The sequence below is a fragment of the Terrapene carolina genome, unplaced genomic scaffold, assembly GCF_002925995.2.
Source record: "Terrapene carolina triunguis isolate 2854851 unplaced genomic scaffold, T_m_triunguis-2.0 Scaffold130, whole genome shotgun sequence".
NCBI lineage: Eukaryota > Metazoa > Chordata > Testudines > Emydidae > Terrapene > Terrapene triunguis.
The window spans coordinates 18,403,533-18,424,169 of record NW_020664481.1 but is presented as its reverse complement, the minus strand read 5'-3'; the positions used below and the strand labels follow the sequence as shown (position 1 = coordinate 18,424,169).

The 20,637-nt window shown below is 44.3% G+C and overlaps 1 protein-coding gene across 3 annotated transcripts in view; it reads right to left on the bottom strand.

The window, feature by feature from the left end:
- Nucleotides 1-2,776: 2,776 nt before the first annotated feature.
- The window catches only part of ZMYND8 (zinc finger MYND-type containing 8), a 106,684-nt gene continuing 88,823 nt past the window's right edge, over nt 2,777-20,637 (bottom strand). For all 3 annotated transcript variants that reach the window (XM_026652629.2, XM_026652631.2, XM_026652630.1), the window contains exons 19-22: nt 15,621-15,860; nt 15,293-15,450; nt 13,866-13,955; nt 2,777-4,241 (exon numbers count right to left, since the gene is read on the bottom strand). In XM_026652629.2, coding sequence (XP_026508414.1) covers nt 4,140-4,241; nt 13,866-13,955; nt 15,293-15,450; nt 15,621-15,860 — 590 coding nt within the window. In that variant the 3' untranslated portion in view covers nt 2,777-4,139. The remainder of the gene's footprint in view (nt 4,242-13,865; nt 13,956-15,292; nt 15,451-15,620; nt 15,861-20,637) is intronic.

The window sequence follows — 20,637 nt, the reverse complement described above, 5'->3', positions numbered from 1 at the left end:
GCTGGAGCAGCTTACCCCAGAAAATAACTATAGTAGAATCTCAGACTTAGGAACATCAGAGTTACATACTGACCAATCAATCACACACCTTGTTTGGAACTGGCAGTACACAATCAGGCAGCAGGAGAGAGGGGAGAAAAAGCAAGAACAGTACTGTGTTAAATGGGGGGAGGGATAGCTCAGTGGTTTGAGCATCGGCCTGCTAAACCCAAGGTTGTGAGTTCAGTCCTTGAGGGGGCCATTTAGGAAACTAGGGTAAAAATCTGTCTGGGGATTGGTCCTGCTTTGAGCAGGGGGTTGGACTAGATGACCTCCTGAGGTCCCTTCCAACCCTGATATTCTATTCCTCTACTAGCATTTTTCTTCTGCATAGTAGTTTCAAAGCTGTATTGTCAATGTTGTAAACTTTTGAAATAACCATGTTTTTTTCAGTTATGAACATTTCAGAGTTATGAACCTCCATTCCCAATGTGTTCATAACTGAGGTTCTATTCTAGTAGGTGAAGTTAGTGGATTGAAGATGAATTCTCAGGCCCTGCACCCTCTTCTGCTTCAGCGTGTGTACTTTTCCCCTGCCCAGAACTGTCACTGGCTCTCTTGCTAATGGATAGTTAGTTGTTTAATACAGCTATGGATCCTGCCTGAAGCCACCTGGTGCCCCTCACAATAAGGGATAGCCTACCCCTGTGTGTAAATCATGCTCATTCTGTGCTCAGAAGTGCATAGGGTCACTGCAGCTTTGCCTGAAAAGCAAAAGGAAATTAAATAGTAGAGACATAAATTCTGGTTGACTGCTTTTGATGTCTTTTTTTTTTTAATTGGCATGGGAGGTACTTGTCCCTAGGGGGAGCTGTTGAGATCTTCTGGGTGACTGTACAAACCATACTCCTATGTACTGAAATGCAGCCACCTCTGGAGTAAAGCTCACCAGCCGTTTGTGGTGTAGTGCACGATCAAAGTGAATATCCTGGGGAATTTAAGTAGCTGACTACATTGGCCAGCTCACTAGAGCTACAATTCCAATTGTTGAGGAACACTCCTTATAATTTTTAATGAGATGTTCAGCACCTTGATTTTACATTCATGAAAGATTGCAGCTTTAGCAGTGCACCACACCTCAGTCTCCTCTTGCACTACATGAAGGCATTGAGTCAATATAGTCAGATCAATGCCACCTATGAATTACCCATCCCACTTTATCTGATGCTGGGCTCTCTTCTCCACCTGGGTTCTTATACCACACCACTTACCATGGCAAATGAGCACCTACTGAAGCAGGTGCTTGGAGTAATAAAGCTACAGACTAGTTTGGAGTCCTTTTTACCAAATTTGCTTTTCTCAAGGCTATTTATGTTAAGTACAATTCAGAGCCATCATAGTTCCTCTTCAGATATAGTCCTCAGTTTTGCCCCATTCTTCTACAGTTGCTGTCAGCATCCCTGCTTCCTATGCTAGAGCTCTGAGAAGGGAAGAACTCTGGATACATGTTCTGCACTCTTCTGCCAGCACAATTGTATCTACTGTAAGGCTTTTGCTGGCATAGCTATGTCAGCTAGGGAGAGTGGGGTTTTTTCCCCTCATACCCCTGACCGACACAACTATGCCGACACAACTTCGCAATGTAGACTGACCCAACCTTTTCCTTTCACACATTAGTACAAGGTGGCAACATAATGACTTTGTTCAGTAATAGTTAAAAATCAGACCTACCCTTCACTAGGAAAAAAGGTATGTTCTTACCTCATATTAACTAACATGAGCTAAAATCTTAGTGAAGACAAAAGTTTGTAGTTTTAAAATGTTAGCAGGTTAAGTTAAAACTGTGCAGGAACCTAGAATATACCTGCTAATGCATTCCTCTTTCTGGAACTCTTAACTTTACAGTATTATCAATCTTAAGCAATTAAAAATCATGAGACAAGCCCCAAAACATGAAATTGGCTTCAAAATAATGAGACTTTTAAAATAGTAATGGGGGGAGAATTGGCATTTGCTTTCTGTTTTTTGAGCCTTTAGGGTTCACTTTTTTAAAAGCTTTTCTTTGAGACCATGAGGGCTAGACACTTTTATTTAAAAAAAGTAAGCCGATATTTTTGTGTAATAACATCACTCCAGAAACTGGTGCTTTAAACAGACACCAAATATTGTGAGACTCACAACAAAATCATGAGTTGGTAAGACTGTTTCTATTAATTATATTCAGTTTCACTGCAGCTCTTTTAATATATTAATTTGGGACATGGCAATCAGTGAGCACATTAAGTCTGTAAACCTGGGTTGCCAAAATATGGCTCCCCTGACAAGTTCTACAATATATCCAACAGCCACCCTCATTTTTAAACATATGGATACAGTTTGTGGAGACAACAAATAGCATGTAATGCTTAGCCCTGATCCAAGTGACCAGGTGTTAGAACAATGGATGCTGGGGCCTGTAATCTCCCTGGAATACACCTCTATTAAAAATGAAGGTAACTGCACATTTTATGCATAGTTCACTGGACAAATTGCTAACATAGCTTTGTTCTCATTCTGGACTAGACTTCGTCATTGGTCAAGCCGCCAAACTTCTCAATCTGAAGATCCTACATGAAGAAAATTTTCATGATCTGGAGACTGCAGAAATAAACATCCAGATAGAAGGAAACTGGAGATCTAGGAACACAAACCATTTTTCTAAAACAGTTTAATAAAAAATTGTGACGATTCCTGAAAATCTGGGGAAACCCAAAGCATAGAGTGTGTCACCTGTCTCAGTCACAAAGAAACACAATAATCAAAAAGATATTTAAGTTTAATACAAATTTTATACAAAGAAAATGTGAAAAAATACTTCCATATGCTAAAAGCAATTATGCTTCACAAATAAGGCCAGCTAGGCTATTTTTGACACAACTGCAATTCACGAATATTCTGTTCTCGATTTTTTTCTTCTAATACTTCTTTTTCTCTCTAATGTGGGTAACTAGCTGGAGACTGTACAAACTGCATCCTTTTATAAACAATGGGAGAAATAAACATGACTAAAATGTACAACAAAATGTACTGGAATGATATAATACAATTAATTTTCTCATATACATACATCACCTTTGCTTTGTTCAATGCTTTCGTTTTACACAACATACAAAATGATACTACAGTATAAGTGTAACAGACAGAATTTTCATGGGTTACTTTCTCTCATACTGTACTGTTTCATGCTTACATAAAAACGTAAATTCCATCATATAAATAATACATGCTCTAGCCCAGCATCCTTTGCCCATGTTTCCTGATACATAGTCTTCTCCAAATCAAGTTCTTGTTCCATTTGAAAAGCATTTCAAAGTTCTTTAGAGAGGATTTTTTAAAAAACTGAACTATGAACCATAGAAAAAAAATCCACCTTTCTCACATCTGATACTATTGATCAGAAATCATGTTACCAACTAATTGGTATTATTCTTTCTACTCTTCTGCTGTTAGGCTGAATGAATTTTAAGCTGGTTTCCTGTAAACAATATCATTTTTAACAGTCTGATCACTGTATAAAACAAAAAAATACCCTCTTTGTGTACTTCAGGTCCACAGATTGGAAATTTCATAATTTGCCTAATAAAATGAATTTTTAAAAGGTACATTTTCAACTTTAGTTGCACAAAAAGAAATTTTAACTGAGTTTCAAAGTGCACAATTGTTTTCATTACCAAATGCAAATTAAGATCAGCTTCTCTCTTGATAACTAAAGAGTAAGTGATTTTATGTGCAACTGCAGTTCCTTAAGTCCAGTTTTCAATGTTCGTTCGTGATAAGGCTGTTTTAATCTTTCCTTTACCAACTTCAAACACTCTTTATAAGTTAAAGTCAATACAAATATAAAAAGGAGATGGTACTCTAACTTTAATGACATCCACAAATTGTACATTATTTACAACCGAAGCATAGATTTAACATGGATCTTACCTGTCCTCAGCTTTTTAAAGCCAGCGCTAATGCTTTACATTAATGTAGTGTAGTTAATGCTTTGTACACATATACAAAGCTAAAGTCTGAACCTTTGAGGTTAATCCAAAGAACTGTGTTTATTTTCACATTTCTATTAGACAGATTTTTATTAGTTATTTATTCCAACAGTCGCCTGGGCTTCTTGTTAGTAGTTAGACTCTTCGTACTTGGACTGGCATTGTGGTCTGAACATACTGAACTCCAGTTCTCATTGCCACTGTCCCAGCAGAAGGACTTACCACTACAGGAATGGTCTGTGGATTAAAACCAAGCAAAACACATATTGTTATATTAAAGGTCACATTCACACCACCACAGAAATAGAGCCCATTATTTTCCAGTGAAAAACTAGAAGTAGGATCTTTTATTTAAGGTTTATCACCTTTTCTTACCACATTTTTGCCTCACCAAAAGGCAGAGTGTAACAGCTCAACTTCCCTACAGCCAATTATTATGCTATACACAGATACAAGGACAGGTGATTCCTATGGGTAATGTAAGTATTCTGCCTGTTCTTGAAGAATTCAGTTCTCAGTAGCTAGCCCATCCAGTGGTACATTTCCCAAAACTAATACAGAAGGGGACTGTGAAAATCCTTTGTTACCTGGAAAAACATATTTGTGACTAATCGAATTGGAATACAAAACACACAAGTTTACAGGTGCATTTAGGGTTTCACAGTTACATTAATACTGTTCTTCCCAGAAAGGATCCCCCCCGTGTGCGCTTAAGCACAGGTGAGAACGAAAAATATATGTTTGGATAAAAACAATAGTGTTTATAATACTGCAAGCTTACTTTGCACAGATCAATTAATGACAAAACCCTACTATTATTGGGAATTGCCTTTTGCCACTCTTAGACTTTGTCTACACTACCACTTTTGTCGGTAAAACTTTTCTTGTGGAAAAAAAACACACCCCTGTACCGACGTGAGTTTCACCAGCAAAAGTGCTGGTGTGACTAGCGCTATGTAGGCAGGAGAGTGTCTCCTGCTGACACAGCTAAGGCTGCTCGTTGAGGCTGGTTTAATTATGCTGGCAGGAGACCTCTCTTCTGCTGGCAAAGAGTGGCTACACGGGAGACCTTACAGCAGCACAGCTGTAGTGGTACAGCTATGCTGCTGTAAGATCCATAGTGTAGACACAGCCTCAGTAAGGACATTAATTTAAAATAAAACTTTGCACTTCTGTCACCCTTTCCAACAGAAGGTGTCAAAGTGCTTTATACACATTTACAAATTGAGTCTCATGACACCCTATTTGGTAGATATTTTATTCTATAGCTAGACACACAGAGGCACAAAAAGGTTAAGTGACTTGCTCAAGGTCACACCAAATCTCTGGCAGACCTGGGAACCTTCCTCCAGAAATGTAAATCAGTTTAGAAGCTGCAGTACTGAGCAATCTGTAAAGATGTTCTGACACACTTCTCCTGAAGCCCAACTGGTGATCAAATAGCTGCATCAGTTTCCGTTTTGAAGGCTTTAAAGTGAAAGAAACAAGGACCAAAGGCTTTTTGGGGAACTGAAAAGGATGCACAAGTCTTCCCTCTGACGTGATATAAAACTCCACAGAAGGCAGAAGAATAAATGCACATTTTCCACAGTGTTTCATAGAGTGTTTTATACTGGTGCTTTGGTAGTACTTTATTAGCAAATGTTGCTATTGTCCTTGCTAGGTAGGACTTCAAAAGCTGGAATATTTTGTGATAAATTCTATTCATTGCAGAAGCTGCAACATTTCTGCAGAAATGGAAAGATGACAGATTTAGCACTTCACCATTTATCGCTGTTTTGATTCCAAGAAGAATCAAAAACCAAAGATGGAATAAGTTTGCTAAGTAAACTCAAGACTATAGCCATTTAGTAATCAGGATGACTTTAGATGTGCAAAGAAGGTTTATTGGAAGCCGTTCCGAATAAGGACCCTCAAGTGGGAAACCAATTGGTAGTTAGAGAACTAGAAAGTGAGGCTGTCTATGCTACAGAGACTATGGCTATATCTACACTAGAGATCTTACAGTGGCACAGCTGTACTGCTGCTGCTACACCACTGTAAGGTCTCCCGTGTAGCTGCTCTATGCTGACGGGAGAGCCCTCCCGTCAGCATAATTAAACCATCCCCAACAAGTGACAGTAGCTATGTTGGTGAGAGAGTTTTTTCACACCACTGACCAACAAAAGTGCGAGTGTGGAGACAGCCTGCCAGCATATGCTGGCTTAACCTGTAGCACGGATGCAGCCTATTATCAATGGAAGGAGTTTTTTCCATCAGTGTAGGAACACCACATTCCTGAATGAAGTTAGCCACATTGATGGAAGCATTCTTCCATTGACATAGCTGCACTTGGGGTTAGGTCGGCATAGCTATGTTGGTGAGGGTGTGGGTTCTTTCACACCCCTGAAGGATGTAGCTATGTTGACGTAACTTATAAGTGTGGACCAAGTTGAAAACGCCACTAGGAAAGTGTCTATTAGTAGTAAAAGTAAGGAACTTAAATTTGCTATCTGGATCTTTTAAAAACATGTGTTCAGATGGGAATAGTCCCAAATTTAAATCCCCGTTTTACTGATCAAGGTGTAGTATGTGTTAAGACTCCTTAAATGTGTTGTGGTTATTTCCTCAGAGAGGTAAATTTTCAGCCAAGCCTCTCCACAAAAGTACACATTTGTGCATGCTCAGGCATTAGATTATTTAAAGGGTATGTTGCTATATTAGCACACAAGTTGTTTGCAGCTGAGCAGAGCAGATGCAAATATGTGCACGTACAAGCAAGCACCTAAAACTTTTTAGGGTTTTCGGGGTTTTTACTCAAGTCACATACACACTCCATATTCAGTAGGTCAGTTGTGGAAGTTATTGCCATTTCCTGAATGTTCAAAGAGGTCAATTTAGGATATTGGAGCATTGGCATTTTTCACAAAGAAGCTAACTTGGTTTGATGCCTACAGTCTGATTTCAGAACAGTTATAAGGGCTTCTCACTGGTGCTGGGAGTCTGTCAGGGTAATATAGGTCGAACTTTGCAGTGGTGCTAAGTACTTTCTTGAGGTGCTGAGTCCTCTCAATTGTGATTAAATTAATAAAACAGCTGTTGGGAAGGGTTTTTTGTTTTTGTTTTTTAAAGTCATGACATCCAGCAAGAATATCCTCAGAATGACAGAAGTAATGGATGGGACACGATGGTTGTGCAACACTGTATGAAAAAACCACAAATAACTTCTATAACAAAGCAACCATTAAGATCACAGCATGAAAATGAACTAAACCAGCTACATGAACACTGGCTGAGTTACTTTTGCTGTCCACCACCCAAAAATGGGGAATACATGATGCTAAGTGTCAATGAGACACTAGCATTTTTCCTGTTGATATGATGAACTTCAGCTCAGATTCCACACTGAAACTGAAGTGCAGCATTAGGGGGCATTACATGGAATTTAAAGTGCTATATTAGGGAGCTTTAAACATTAAATGGAGCTAAATTCTGTCTCATCTCTGGTGAGTGCACCAGGAGAAAAAGACAGTTACCTTTTCCGTAACTGGTGTTCTTCGAGTTGTGTTGCTCATGTCTATTCCTGTGCCGGAAGTTTTTCCCCAGCAGTACCCGTAGGGGAGCACCCCTAGCTACCCCTGGAGTGGCGCCTCCATGATGCGGTATAAGGGGCGCTGCACGCTCCCCCCACGCTCAGTTCCTTCTTGCCAGACAACTCCGACAGAGGGGAAGGAGGGCGGGATGTGGAATAGACATGAACAACACATCTCGAAGAACACCAGTTACGGAAAAGGTAACTCTTTTCTTCTTCGAGTGATTGGTCAAGTGTATTCCACAATAGGTGATTCCAAGCTATAACTGTTGGAGGTGGGAAGAAGTTCATAAACTCTCGGGACAGAGTACAGCCCTGCTGAACCCGGCATCCTCCCTGGTCTGGGAGACGAGATGAACGTGTGAATTGAAGACCATGTGGCAGCCCTACAAATGTCCTGAATGGGGACATGGGCCAAAAAGGCAGCCGACAAGGCCTACGCCCTAGTTGAGTGTGCCTTCACAATTGGTGGTGGAGGCATTCCCGCCAGGTCATAACAGGCACGGATGCACAAGGTGATCCAATTGGAGAGCCACTGAGTGGAGATCGGCCGACCTTTCATGCACCTAGACGAGATGATGAACAGTGGCGAAGACTTCCTGAACGGCTTAGTCCACTCCAGGTAAAAAGCCAGAGCCCGTTTCACATCCAGCGTGTAGAGGCAGCGCTCCTCACTGGATGCATGGGGCTTGGGGCAGAAGACCGGCAGAAAAATGTCCTGACCCATGTGATAGGCAGAGACCACCTTCGGGAGGAATGAAGGGTGTGGGCGGAGCTGGACCGTATCTTTATGAAACACTGTTTACAGGGGCTCTGAGGTCAGGGCCTCCAGGTGCCAGAGACCTGCCTAGCCGACATGATCACAACCAGGAAGGCTACCTTCTACGAGAGGTGTGACCAGGAGCACGTAAGCTAGTGGCTCAAACGAGGGCCCCGTGAGACAGGCCAACACCAGGTTTAGGTCCCACTGCGGGACTGGGGACCTAACATACGGGAAGAGATGATCCAACCGCTTAAGGAATCAGCCAGTGATAGCATGGGAGAATACCGTATGGCCCTGTACTGGCGGGTGGAAGGCCGATATGGCCACCAGGTGCACCTTGACTAATGAGGGTGCCAGGCCCTGGGCTCTAAGGGCTGGTCTACACCCAGCCGCTAGTTCGGCGGCTGGGGATCGAAGTTCTGGGTTCGACTTATCGCGTCTGGTCTGGACACGATAAGTCGAACCAGGAAGTGCTCGCCGTCGACTGCAGTACTCCAGCTCGGCGAGAGGAGTACCGCGGAGTCGACGGGGAGCCTGCCTGCCGCGTGTGGACCGTGTCTGAACCGCGGTAAGTTCGAACTAAGGTATGTCGACTTCAGCTACGTTATTCACGTAGCTGAAGTTGCGTACCTTAGTTCGACTTGGGGGGTTAGTGTAGACCAGGCCTAAGGTGAAGGAGATAGTCCAGAATCAGCTGGATCGGGCTGGCCACCGGGGAAACGCCCCACTCATCTGCCCATCTGGAAAACCGAGACCATTTTGCCAAAGTATGCTCGGTGCATGGAGGGTCGCCTGCTTTCTAAGAGGACGGGCCGAACCCCTTCTGAACATGTCTTTTCCTCCCGGCCTAACCATTGAGCAGCCACGCCATGAGGTGGAGTGCCGCTAGGCTGGGGTGGAGGAGGCGGCCCTGGTCCTGGGAGAGTAGGTCCGCGCAGGAGACAACGGCCACGGTGGGGTGACCGCCAGGCCCATAAGGGCTCCGTACCAATGCTGCCTGGGCCATGCCGGGGCAATCAGAAGGACCCAGGCCTTGTCTCTCTTTATCTTTTCCTGGACCTTGCCAATCAGCGGTAACAGGGAAAAGGCATGGAGAAACTGGCCTGACCAGAACAGGAGAAGGCATCGGAGATAGCGCCCCATCCCAGCCCCCCCGGAGCAGAACAGGGGACAGTGACGGTTCTGCCAAGTCGCAAACAGGTCCACCTGGGGAGTTCCCCACACTTGGAAATGTCTGTGCACCACCTCTGGGTGGAGAGACCACTCGTGCTGAGAGGAGAAGTCCCTGCTCAAGCGATCTGCCTGCGAGTTCCAGGCTCCTGGTAGATGGAAGGCCTGTAGGCAGATGTCGTGGGCTATACAAAAGTCCCACAGCCTGAGGGCTTCATGGCAGAGGATCGGGCCCCGCCTTGCCTGTTGATGCAAAACATCGAGGCTGTGTTGTCTGTGAGAACCCTGACCACCTGGCCCTCCAGGTGCGAGTGGAAGGCCATGCACGCCAGCTGTATTGCCCTGAGCTCCTTGACGTTTATGTGGAGGGTCAGATCCTGAGCCAACCACAGACCTTGGGTCTGAACGTTCCCCACATGGGCCTCCCATCCCAGGTCCAATGCGTTAGACACCAGATCCAGCGACAGGGCCCTGCCCCTGAACGGGACCCCTTGGAGCACGTTTCTCAAGGAGGACCACCACCGTAGGGAGGTGATCACTGGCTTGGGCACTGTGAGTACTTTGTCCATCCTGTCTCTGGCCTGGGAGAACTCCGAGGCCAACCAGAGCTTGAGGGGCCTCATCCTGAATCTGGCGTGACAGACCACATACATGCATGCCGACATGTGATCCAAAAACTGGAGGCACGCTCTGGCTGTTGTCACCGGAAACGTTGTGACCGTGTCGATGAGCCCCTTCAGGGTCTCGAACCTGTCCGGTGGGAGGGAGGCTCTGGCCGACGAGGCATCCAGGACCGCCCCGATAACCTCTATGCGTTGTACCGGGACTAACATGGACTTGGTGTTGTTCACCAACAGGCCCAAAGTGGTGCACGTGGACAGAAGGAGCGCCACGTGATACCACACCTGCGACCAGGAACTGCCCTTGACCAACCAGTTGTCCGGATAGGGGAAGATCTGGACCCACCAGAGCCTGAGGTAGGCCGCTACCACCGACATACATTTAGTGAATACCCTGGGGGCAGTGGACAGGCCAAATGGGAGGACCATAAATTGGTAGTGTTCCTGCCCCACCGTGAAACGGAGGAAGCATCTGTGCCCCTCAAATATATGAATGTGGAAGTACGCGTCCTGCAGATCGAGGGCAGCATACCAGTCCCCGGGATCCAGGGAGGGGATGATGGAGGCTAGGGAGATCATGCGGAACTTGAACTTCACCATGCCTGACTAACCTAATTGCCTTCTATGAGGCGATAACTGGGTCTGTGGATGAGGGGAAAGCAGTGGATGTGTTATTCCTTGACTTTAGCAAAGCTTTTGATACGGTCTCCCACAGTATTCTTGCCAGCAAGTTAAAGAAGTATGGGCTGGATAAATGGACTATAAGGTGGATAGAAAGCTGGCTAGATCGTCGGGGGAGGGTAGGGATAGGATATAGAGGGACCTAGACAAATTAGAGGATTGGGCCAAAAGAAACCTGATGAGGTTCAACAAGGACACGTGCAGAGTCCTGCACTTAGGACGGAAGAATCCCATTCACTATTACAGACTAGGGACCGAATGGCTAGGAAGCAGTTCTGCAGAAAAGGACCTAGGGATTACAGTGGATGAGAAGCTGGATATGAGTCAACAGTGTGCCCTTGTTGCCAAGAAGGCTAACGGCATTTTGGGCTGTATAAGTAGGGGCATTGCCAACAGATCGAGGGACGTGATCATTCCCCTCTATTTGACATTGGTGAGGCCTCATCTGGAGTAGTGTGTCCAGTTTTGGGCTCCACACTATAAGAAGGATGTGGAAAAATTGGAAAGAGTCCAGCGGAGGGCAACAAAAATGATTAGGGAGCTGGAGCACGACTTATGAGGAGAGGCTGAGGGAACTGGGATTGTTTAGTCTGCAGAAGAGAAGAATGAGGGGGGGATTTGATAGCTGCTTTCAACTACCTGAAAGGGGGTTCCAAAGAGGATGGGTCTAGACTGTTCTCAATGGTGGCAGACGACAGAACAAGGCGTAATGGTCTCAAGTTGCAGTGGGGGAGGTTTAGGTTGGATATTAGGAAAAACTTTTTCACTAGGAGGGTGGTGAAGCACTGGAATGGGTTACCTAGGGAGGTGATGGAATCTCCTTCCTTAGAGGTTTTTAAGGTCAGGCTTGACAAAGCCCTGGCTGGGATGATTTAGTTGGGAATTGGTCCTGCTTTGAGGAGGGGGTTGGACTAGATGACCTCCTGAGGTCCCTTCCAACCCTGATATTCTATGATTCTATGTACTGGTTCAGACATTGCAGGTCCAAGATGGGCCTGAGCCCCCCCTTTGGCCTTCAGGATAAGGAAATAGCGGGAGTAGTACCCCTTGCCTTTGAACCCCCCGACACTGCTTCCACCGCTCCTAGGCCCAGGAGCCGCCCCACCTCCTGCTCGAGTAGAGCCTTGTGTGAGGGGTCCCCCAAGAGGGAAGGGGCAGAGGGTGGTTGGGCAGGGTGGAAGTAAACTGGAAGGTGTAGCCCCGGGAGATGGTATTGAGGACCCATTGGTCCGAGGTCCACTGCGACCACTCCGGGAGGAAAGTACACAACCATTTGGAGAAGGGAAGCTTTACTGAGGGTGGATCCCTGATGAGAACTGGCAGGGCACCCCGGGCGTCCCGTCAAAACCGCCTTTTCCCTGCCTGCTTGCGCTTGGAGGACCCTGGCTGGGGGCAGGCCAAGACCGCCTCTGTGGGCGCCTCTTATAGTGCCGCGACTTTTTATAAGCGGTCTCGTATTTTGAATGGGTGGCCTGGGTGGGAGTCTGCTACGGCTTGAACTTAGGTTTAGCCGGAGCCGGAACATAGAGACCCAGAGTCTGGAGCATCGTGCGGGAGTCTTTCAGGCCATGCAGCTTTGTATCCATTTGTTCCGCAAACAGAGCTTTGCCGTCAAAACGGGAGGTCCTGCAGGGACGTCTGCGCCTTGCTGGACAGCTCAGAGAGCAGGAGCCATGATGCCCTTCTCATGGACACCGCTGAGGCCATGGACTGCGCGGCTATGTCTGCTGCATCCGAAGCTGCCTGCAGGGTTGCCCTGGCAGCCGCTGTACCCTCCTCCACCAGCGCTTTGAACTCCTTCTTGTCGCGCTCCTCAAACTTGGCCGAGGAGCCCCACACATTGAACTCATACCGGCCCAGGAGAGCCTGGTGGTTCGTCACCTGTAACTGGAAGCTCGAGGACAAATACATTTTTCTTCCAAATGAGTCCAGCCTCCTCGAATATTTATTTTTTGGAGTAGGGGCCGGTTGGCTCTGCCGTTCCCTGTGGTTGACCGACTCGACCACCAGGGAGTTAGGAGCACAAAATACTTGCGTTCCCACTCTCTTAAACAGTCTGTGTGCGGATCACTCACTGGCATAGGTCGCCTACAAGTGTCGCACGACTTAAAACCCAGGGCACGGGGCATGCTCCAGCTCAGGCGCACGAGATAAACTAAACTAACTAATCAACTAACTAACTACAGGTACCATACACTGAACAAACAAGCAGTTCTGGGGACGAGCTACAGCAAAGCTGGAGCAGAGCAGTTCCGAAGCACCTTCACTAGCTGCGAGAAGGAACTGAGGGTGGGGGGAGTGCGCAACGCCCCTTATACCGCGCCATGGAGGCACCACTCCGGGGGTTGCTAGGGGCGCTACAGGTACTGCTAGGGGGAAAACTTCCGACACCAGTGCACGTGGCGAGCACACACACCTATTGTGGAATACACATGAGCAATCACTCGAAGAAGAAAATAAAGCGCCTTTGGCACATTTGGAGTGGAAAAAAGAATAGTGGGGATAATCCCAGTGACATAGCCATCATTTCCTCTCTCAGTAACACAGGTCCTGGTGCCCAAGGCCACATTTGAGACACAATACTAATGAATGCAGATTAGCTGCTCCTTCTGGCTTCATAGTTGCTGCAATATCAGGCTAGAACTCTAATGTAGCATTATTATACAAAGCTCTTTAGGATACCACAGGAAAAGATGCTACATAAAACAAATGCTATATTTATCATGATGTCTTGGTCAAATAACCAAAATCAAAAGGGTAAACAACTTTAACATTCTATTGCAGATGACGGTCTGACTATCCTCAGTGCTCTAAGTATATGCCCAGTGGCTTTTCCCAGCTCTTTGTAATAACCAAATGATGAAAATGGAAGGCATGACAAAGATGGAATGTTGCACAGCAAAATAGGGCATTTTGCATTGCAAATTGAGACTTGATACCAGTGAATTCATATCCTGATACAGCAACAGACAGGAAACAACCCCCAAAAGATATTGAGCTATTTTAAAGCCAGGAACAGTTCTATTGCAGACTTTAAATGATGATGATGTACTTACAATTGTGGGTTGAGTAGTTGGAATATAGGTGGTGGTCTGCGGTACCTGGACCAGTTTTATAGGCTGGTTGCTTGTCACACCTGTTGCTATCTGCAGAGACAGCACAGGTAACCTCAGTAAAAGTCTCAGCTTTTACATAAATTCCACCTAATTTATTATTACTATTATAATATGAAATTTATGTTGGATGTTGTGTTAAAAATTTGCATCTTAATGAATTCACAGGTTACTTTTGTTAATAAAACAAAATTCAAATTATGAACATGATCAATGTACACAGCATGATGTTTCAGGTAGAACAACTATGTGAAAGAAATTCTAAATTTAAAAAATGGAACATTCCATGGCAGAAGTCTTAGGTAACTGACTCCCCCCGCCACCTCCCAACACCGCATGATAAAGAAGTTTGTATTGACACAAACAATGCGTACGGACACCAAGTGAGCCACTGAAGTTCAATATAGTTCACCAGTTATACTAGTGCATTCAAGTGAAACACACACTGCCTCTTTCTCTCCTCAAATATGGTTCCACCCCAAGTTACTCCCTTAGAAACCACATCAAACCTGGAGATCTAATTCCAGATGTTACCAATGATGCCAGAAATGAACACAGGTTCTCTAGTGCACCACACTTCCCACTCTAGAGGACTAGCTCAATGAGACATCATGCTGGAATCACAATACTTTACAACATAATATTTTCTGTTTTTAACATTTTCAAACATTGTCAATGAGATTTATATTGAGGTGAGGGAATGGGTGGGAGGGAGATATTGCGAGGGGCCAGCCCCCAATAAAATTGTTGCTTTAATAGCTTTTTCTTGGCAGGGAAGAAGAACATTACTGTTGAAATGGTTATTAGTCAAAACCTGCCTATAAAGTGGAATCCTTATTATAGGCATTTATCTTGTATATGCAGTGATGGGGCCCTTTGCATCAGAGTACCTGCTCACCCTTGCCTGTGGAACACTGTCAGAGTAGATGGCAAGGAGGATATCATGCTTGCACGCTGCTCTCTTAACTGTAGATCCAGCAGTATTTGTGAGTGCTGCAGTCAGTATTGCTCAGCCCAGAAAGCAATTTGTATTGTATTTGAAAGATCCAGACCAGAAGCAACACTGATGGGCCCTGGAGGGAGACAGGTCCAGTCCCCCTTGGCTGGAAGGATGTCAAGTCAACGTAAGGTCTTATTGGGGATGAGTGGAGGGGAAGGGGTGATCCTGGAGGACATCCTGCTTCTCTCCCTCCAAATGGAATAGTTTTGTCACGATGGAGGAAAAATACTATTTCCTACCTCACTCACAAAATGACCCTCTAGAAATGTACAAGGGGCCAAAAATTACTGATGTCCCAAGGATACCTTAGGCTCAGGTTTAAGAGAAATCAGACACATTCTTAGGCTGAAGTGACTGCAGTGATACTCACTGTAACACAATCTTTGTTTTTATCGGCTGCACTGTCCTTTTCCTTTGGGGTGCTGGCTGTTTCTGTGGATGGAGTCTGTGTACTGGAGCTGGGCTGGGACGATTTATTTAATGTTTCTGGGCTAATTTCTGTATCTGTTTCTTGTTGTGTTGCAGTAGCTAAAATAAAAAAAAGGTTTATACAATATAGCCATTAGCAATATGTAGCAATCCACATTCACCACTCCCCACTGGCACAACTGTGCACACATAAACGGACACCATTTCCACCGGCCCCGTATTTCCTCACTCTGAGCAGCTGTGAGGTAGGTTTCCCAGAGGCAGATTACCTGACTGTGTGCAGGATTTCATATGCTCAGGCCAGTGAGCTTGCTGGCAGGGGTAGTCACAGTAGCTGGTATTCCAGCAGCAGTAGAAGATGGCCTCTTTCTTGCAGTTGGCACACCACTGCTTCTTCTTGGTTTCATCCACAGCTTGCTGCTTCTCCAACTCCAGCTGCTTCTTTACTTCAGCAATCAAACGATCCCGCTCCTGCTCAAGACTTTGCCGCATCTCTGCCATTGTCAATTCTAGTTGAGACACAAAGAAAGATGTGTCTATATTTCTCCCATTCGTAAGGTGAAAATTACCAGGCTCAAAATCTTGGGGCCATCATTTTTACCCTCTATTATTATTTATTATTTCTATTACAGTTAGCTCCTTGATGCCTCAGTTGTGCTACATGCAGTACAAAGATGTACTCCCCACCTGCTGCAACTGCCTTGCACAGCCTTTGGCCTCAGAAGCCAAGAGCTTCAATACTGCTGGGAACTAGTTTTCAACAAATAAACAGGACCATGGATCACACTCTCCTCTCACAAACACAAATCCATCAAATCTATATTGTATCCTGGTTCCTTTAGACAGAAGAGTCTGGATGTCATTGCAACATGGCTCTCCCAGGACATAATTGTAACAAAGTAAAAGTTCCAAAGCCAAAATGATTCCAGAAAGCTTTGAAAGTCATATTTACTTTGATGAATAAAATGAGATAAACAAACAGAATCCATACACAGAATTATGCATCTGCAAAAAATCAGTCCCCCAACCTTCATTTCAGCACAGCTTCACAGGACACAAAGGGATGAAATAAGATACCATCACACAACTTTGTCCCCTAGACCTCAGGCCAGTTCAACACCACATGTTATTTAAAAGGGATTCAGGAATTCTGTAACTTGTGCTTCGTTGCAACTTTCCCCTAGGAGTCATTACATCAGCCAATGATCACTGAAGTGCAGCAGTATTTTAACCATGCCCTCATTTCCTGGCTATATGGTGGTGGAGATGTGGGGACTGGGAAGAGGTGTCCTATAGCCAGCTATGCTGGTTCTATGCTTACTGAAAATCTCCCATGATGCGGAATCCTCAACTGCCTGTTTAAGTCAGTATTTTGGCCCCTTTGCAATGCCAAAGTAGCATAAAGGGCAGGGAGCAGGGTTGAGTATCTGTGAGTCAGTTTTTCAAATAAATGTTTTATCCTGGAGCAAGGGTTCTCACAACAAATTTTTGGTGGCCTCAGAGTGCAGCCACCAACTTTTGCTGGTGGCCGCTCTGACAATTTTTCCTAAAATACTTAATTAACTTTAGGAAATACAGATAAATATGCACATATACATGTCCAAATCATTATAATTTATTTATGTAGGGTTTTCTTTTTGCAGACTCAGTAATAAAAATAATGTACAGTTGTCTCTATTCTTTGCTGGTCCTAAACAGAATAGAAATACAAGGTGCTTTGTACGTTCTTTTCTTTTTTCTTATTGTTTCTTTTGCTGGTTTCCCCCCCCCTCTTTTTTTTTTTTTTTTTTAAAGACTTGCTAGCTAGTAAGCCTGCTGTGAAAAGTGATATTAACAAACATTAGGGCTGTCAAGCGATTAAAAAAATTAATCGCACTGTTAAACAATAATAGGATACCATTTATTTAAATATTTTTGGATGTTTTCTACATTTTTAAATATATTGATTTCAGTTACAACACAGAATACAGAGTGTACAGTGCTCACTTTATATTTATTTTTGATTACAAGTATTCGCACTATAAAAAAAACAAAAGAAATAGTATTTTTCAATTCACCTAATACAAGTACTGTAGTGCAATTTCTTTAACATGAAAGTTGAACTTACAAACGTAGAATTATGTACAAAAAACCTGCATAAAACAATGTAAAATTTTAGAGCTTGCAAGTCCACTCAGTCCTACTTCTTGTTTAGCCAATCACTCAGACAAACAAGTTTGTTTACATTTGCAGGAGATAATGCTGCCTGCTTGTTTACTATGTCACCAGAAAGTGAGAACAGGCATTCTCGTGGCACTGGTGGAGCCGGTGTCGCAAGATATTTACGTGCCAGATGCGCTAAAGAGTCATATGTCCCTTCATGCTTCAACCACCATTCCAAGGGACATGCATCCATGCTGACGACGGGTTCTGCTCAATAACAAGCCAAAGCAGTGCAGACCGATGCATGTTTATTTTCATTATCTGAATCAGATGCCACCAGCAGACGGTTGATTTTCTTCTTTGGTGGTTTGGGTTCTGTAGTTTCTGCATTAGAGTATTGCTCTTTTAAGACTTCTGAAAGCATGCTCCACACCTCATCCCTCTCAGATTTTGGAAGACACTTCAGATTCTTAAACCTTGGGTCAAGTGATGTAGCTATCTTTAGAAATCTCACATTGGTATCGTCTTTGCGTTTTGTGAAATCTGCAGTGAAAGCGTTCTTGCAATTTTTACTCCTGCAGGAATTCTGCATCACTGCACATGCACAGAATTCATGTTCCCTGCAGATTTCTTTGCTTCTCCGCAGAAAAATGACTTCTGATGGGGAAGCAAAGGGAAGCTGCAAGAGCGGTCACACGCCCTTCCCAGGCAGCACAGACAGGTTGGTTCGGACACTCCGAGCAGCCAACAGAGATGTAAATCACCACCCGTGGGGGGCTGTGAGTCATGTGTGTGAGAGAGAGAGAGACACTCTGTCCCTCTCACTCGCTATTGCAGCACACTTGGTGTGGAGGGGCAGGGCTTTGGAGTGTTTCTAAGGACGTAGGCGTGGGACAGGCACTGTCCCCTCAGGCAGAGCAGAATGTAGCAGCCTGCCTGCTTAGTGAATTGCTCCCATTCTCTTTATGAATTCCCCCAGGAGTATAAAATAGGTGTAAAAATTTTAAAGCTCCTTTACATTGCCAGAGTGGTGTAAAGGACAGGATGGCCTTATAAATGCTGATGGTGCTTTAGTGATTAGAACTGGTCTAAATTTTTGAACTAGAATGTGAGTTTGATTCCCCAGCCCTCACTTGGTCTTCAGTTAGCTATGATGTAACACTGAGCATATGGCTGCATATATTTGTTGACTAATAACTAGAAATAAAGAGTCAAACCTAGTTACATTACTGTTAGGCAAGGGGGACTGGGAATTTCCTCCAATGCTTCCACCTCCATTCTCCATCCATTTTTATAGTAGTTTAAATAAATACCAAAATAATTGAAACCAAAGTGATTACATTGTGTTATTTTGACAAAGTATGGAGAATTTTGCATAATTTTATAATATCAGATGCAGGATTTTTAATTTTTTTATGCAGAATTTTTAATGTTTTGGCGCAGAATTCCTCCAGCAGTATAAAATGGACATGTGCTGGGTCATCATCCGAGACTGCTATAACATGAAATATATGACAGAATGTGGTAAAACAGAGCACAGGACATACAATTCTCCCCCAAGGAGTTCAGTCACAAATTAATTAATGCATTATTTTTTTAATGAGCATCATCAGCATGGAAGCATGTCCTCTGGAATGGTGGCCGAAGCATGAACAGGCATACAAATGTTTCGAATATCTGGCCATACAAATGCCTGTTCTCACTTTCTGGTGACATGGTAAATAAGAAGAGGGCATCATTACCTCCTGTAAATGTAAATAAACTTGTCTGTCTTAGCGACTGGCTGAACAAGAAGTAGGACTGAGTGGACTTGTAGGCTCTGAAGTTTTACATTGTTTTATTTTTGAGCGTAGTTATGTAACAAAAAAATCTACATTTGTAAGTTGCACTTTCATGACAAAGAGACTGTACTACAGTACTTGTATGAGGTGAATTGAAAAATGCCATTTCTTTTATCATTTTTACAGTGCAAATATTTGTAAGCAAAAATAATATACACTTTGATTTCAATTACAACACAGAATACAATATATATGAAAATGTAGTGAAATATCCAAAACATTTAATAAATTTCAATTGGTATTCTATTGTTTAGCAGTGCGATTAAAACTGCGATTAATCACAATTAATTTTTTAATCACGATTAATTTTTTTGAGTTAATCGCGTGAGTTAACTGCAATTAATCGACAGCCCTAATACAAATATCACTTTTCACAGCAGACTTACTCAGTCCTGGCAAGCCCAGAGACAAATTAAGCCCTGGATGGGGAAGTGGCTACGGAGGCAGTGTTGTGATGGGGCACTGGGGGAGGCAGCAGGGGCCAAGGGTCATTGGAGAGGATGAGCTCAGGGCCAGAGCCCATCACCTCAGCCAGGGAATGGAACGCAAAACCCCATGCCTGAGGATGGAGCCCAAAGGCCCATGGGTGGAGCCTGCCACCCACCACCCTTGGGAAGGTGGGGAACACATACTGGCTGTCTGCTCCTCCAGCTTTTCTGTCTCCAGAGGCGGCCAGGGCCCAAACCACTGCTGGCAGCCCCAGGGGAGGGGCTGCTGCTTTAATCCCCCCCCCCCCAAACACACACCACCCACAAGGCTGTGGCCGCAAGAAAAGCCCCTAGTGGCCGCATTTGAGAAACATTGTCGTAGAGTCAGTTACACTGAGTCAAAAAATAATTTGAAATCACCAATAAACACCCCCCCCCCCCAACACACACCAATTTCATTGGGAGGAGGCCCAAACCTTGTGGGTACATTAGTGGAGGCTGGCTGAAAATGAGATCCTCACTTAGAATGTGGGAGACCCAAGTTCAAGTCCTTGAACCAGTAACTATTTAAATTTATACAAAGTGGAACAGCGTCCACAGGAGATACTGAGAAAGACCAAAATAGCCCATAATCTAGTGGTTAGGGAACTCACCTCCAATGCTGAAATCCCTTTTCCACATTAGGCAGAGAGAGGAACAGAATCATGGTCTCCCACATGCCAGATGAGTTCCCTAACCACTGAGCTAAAAGTTATAGAGGAGGCCCTCTCCCCAATCCTGGCCATTTTGTGAATCTAGTTTCCTCTCCTTTCATCAAAATGAAATATTTTGAGTCAGGTCAAAACAAAACATTTTGTTTTGACATTTCTGAAATA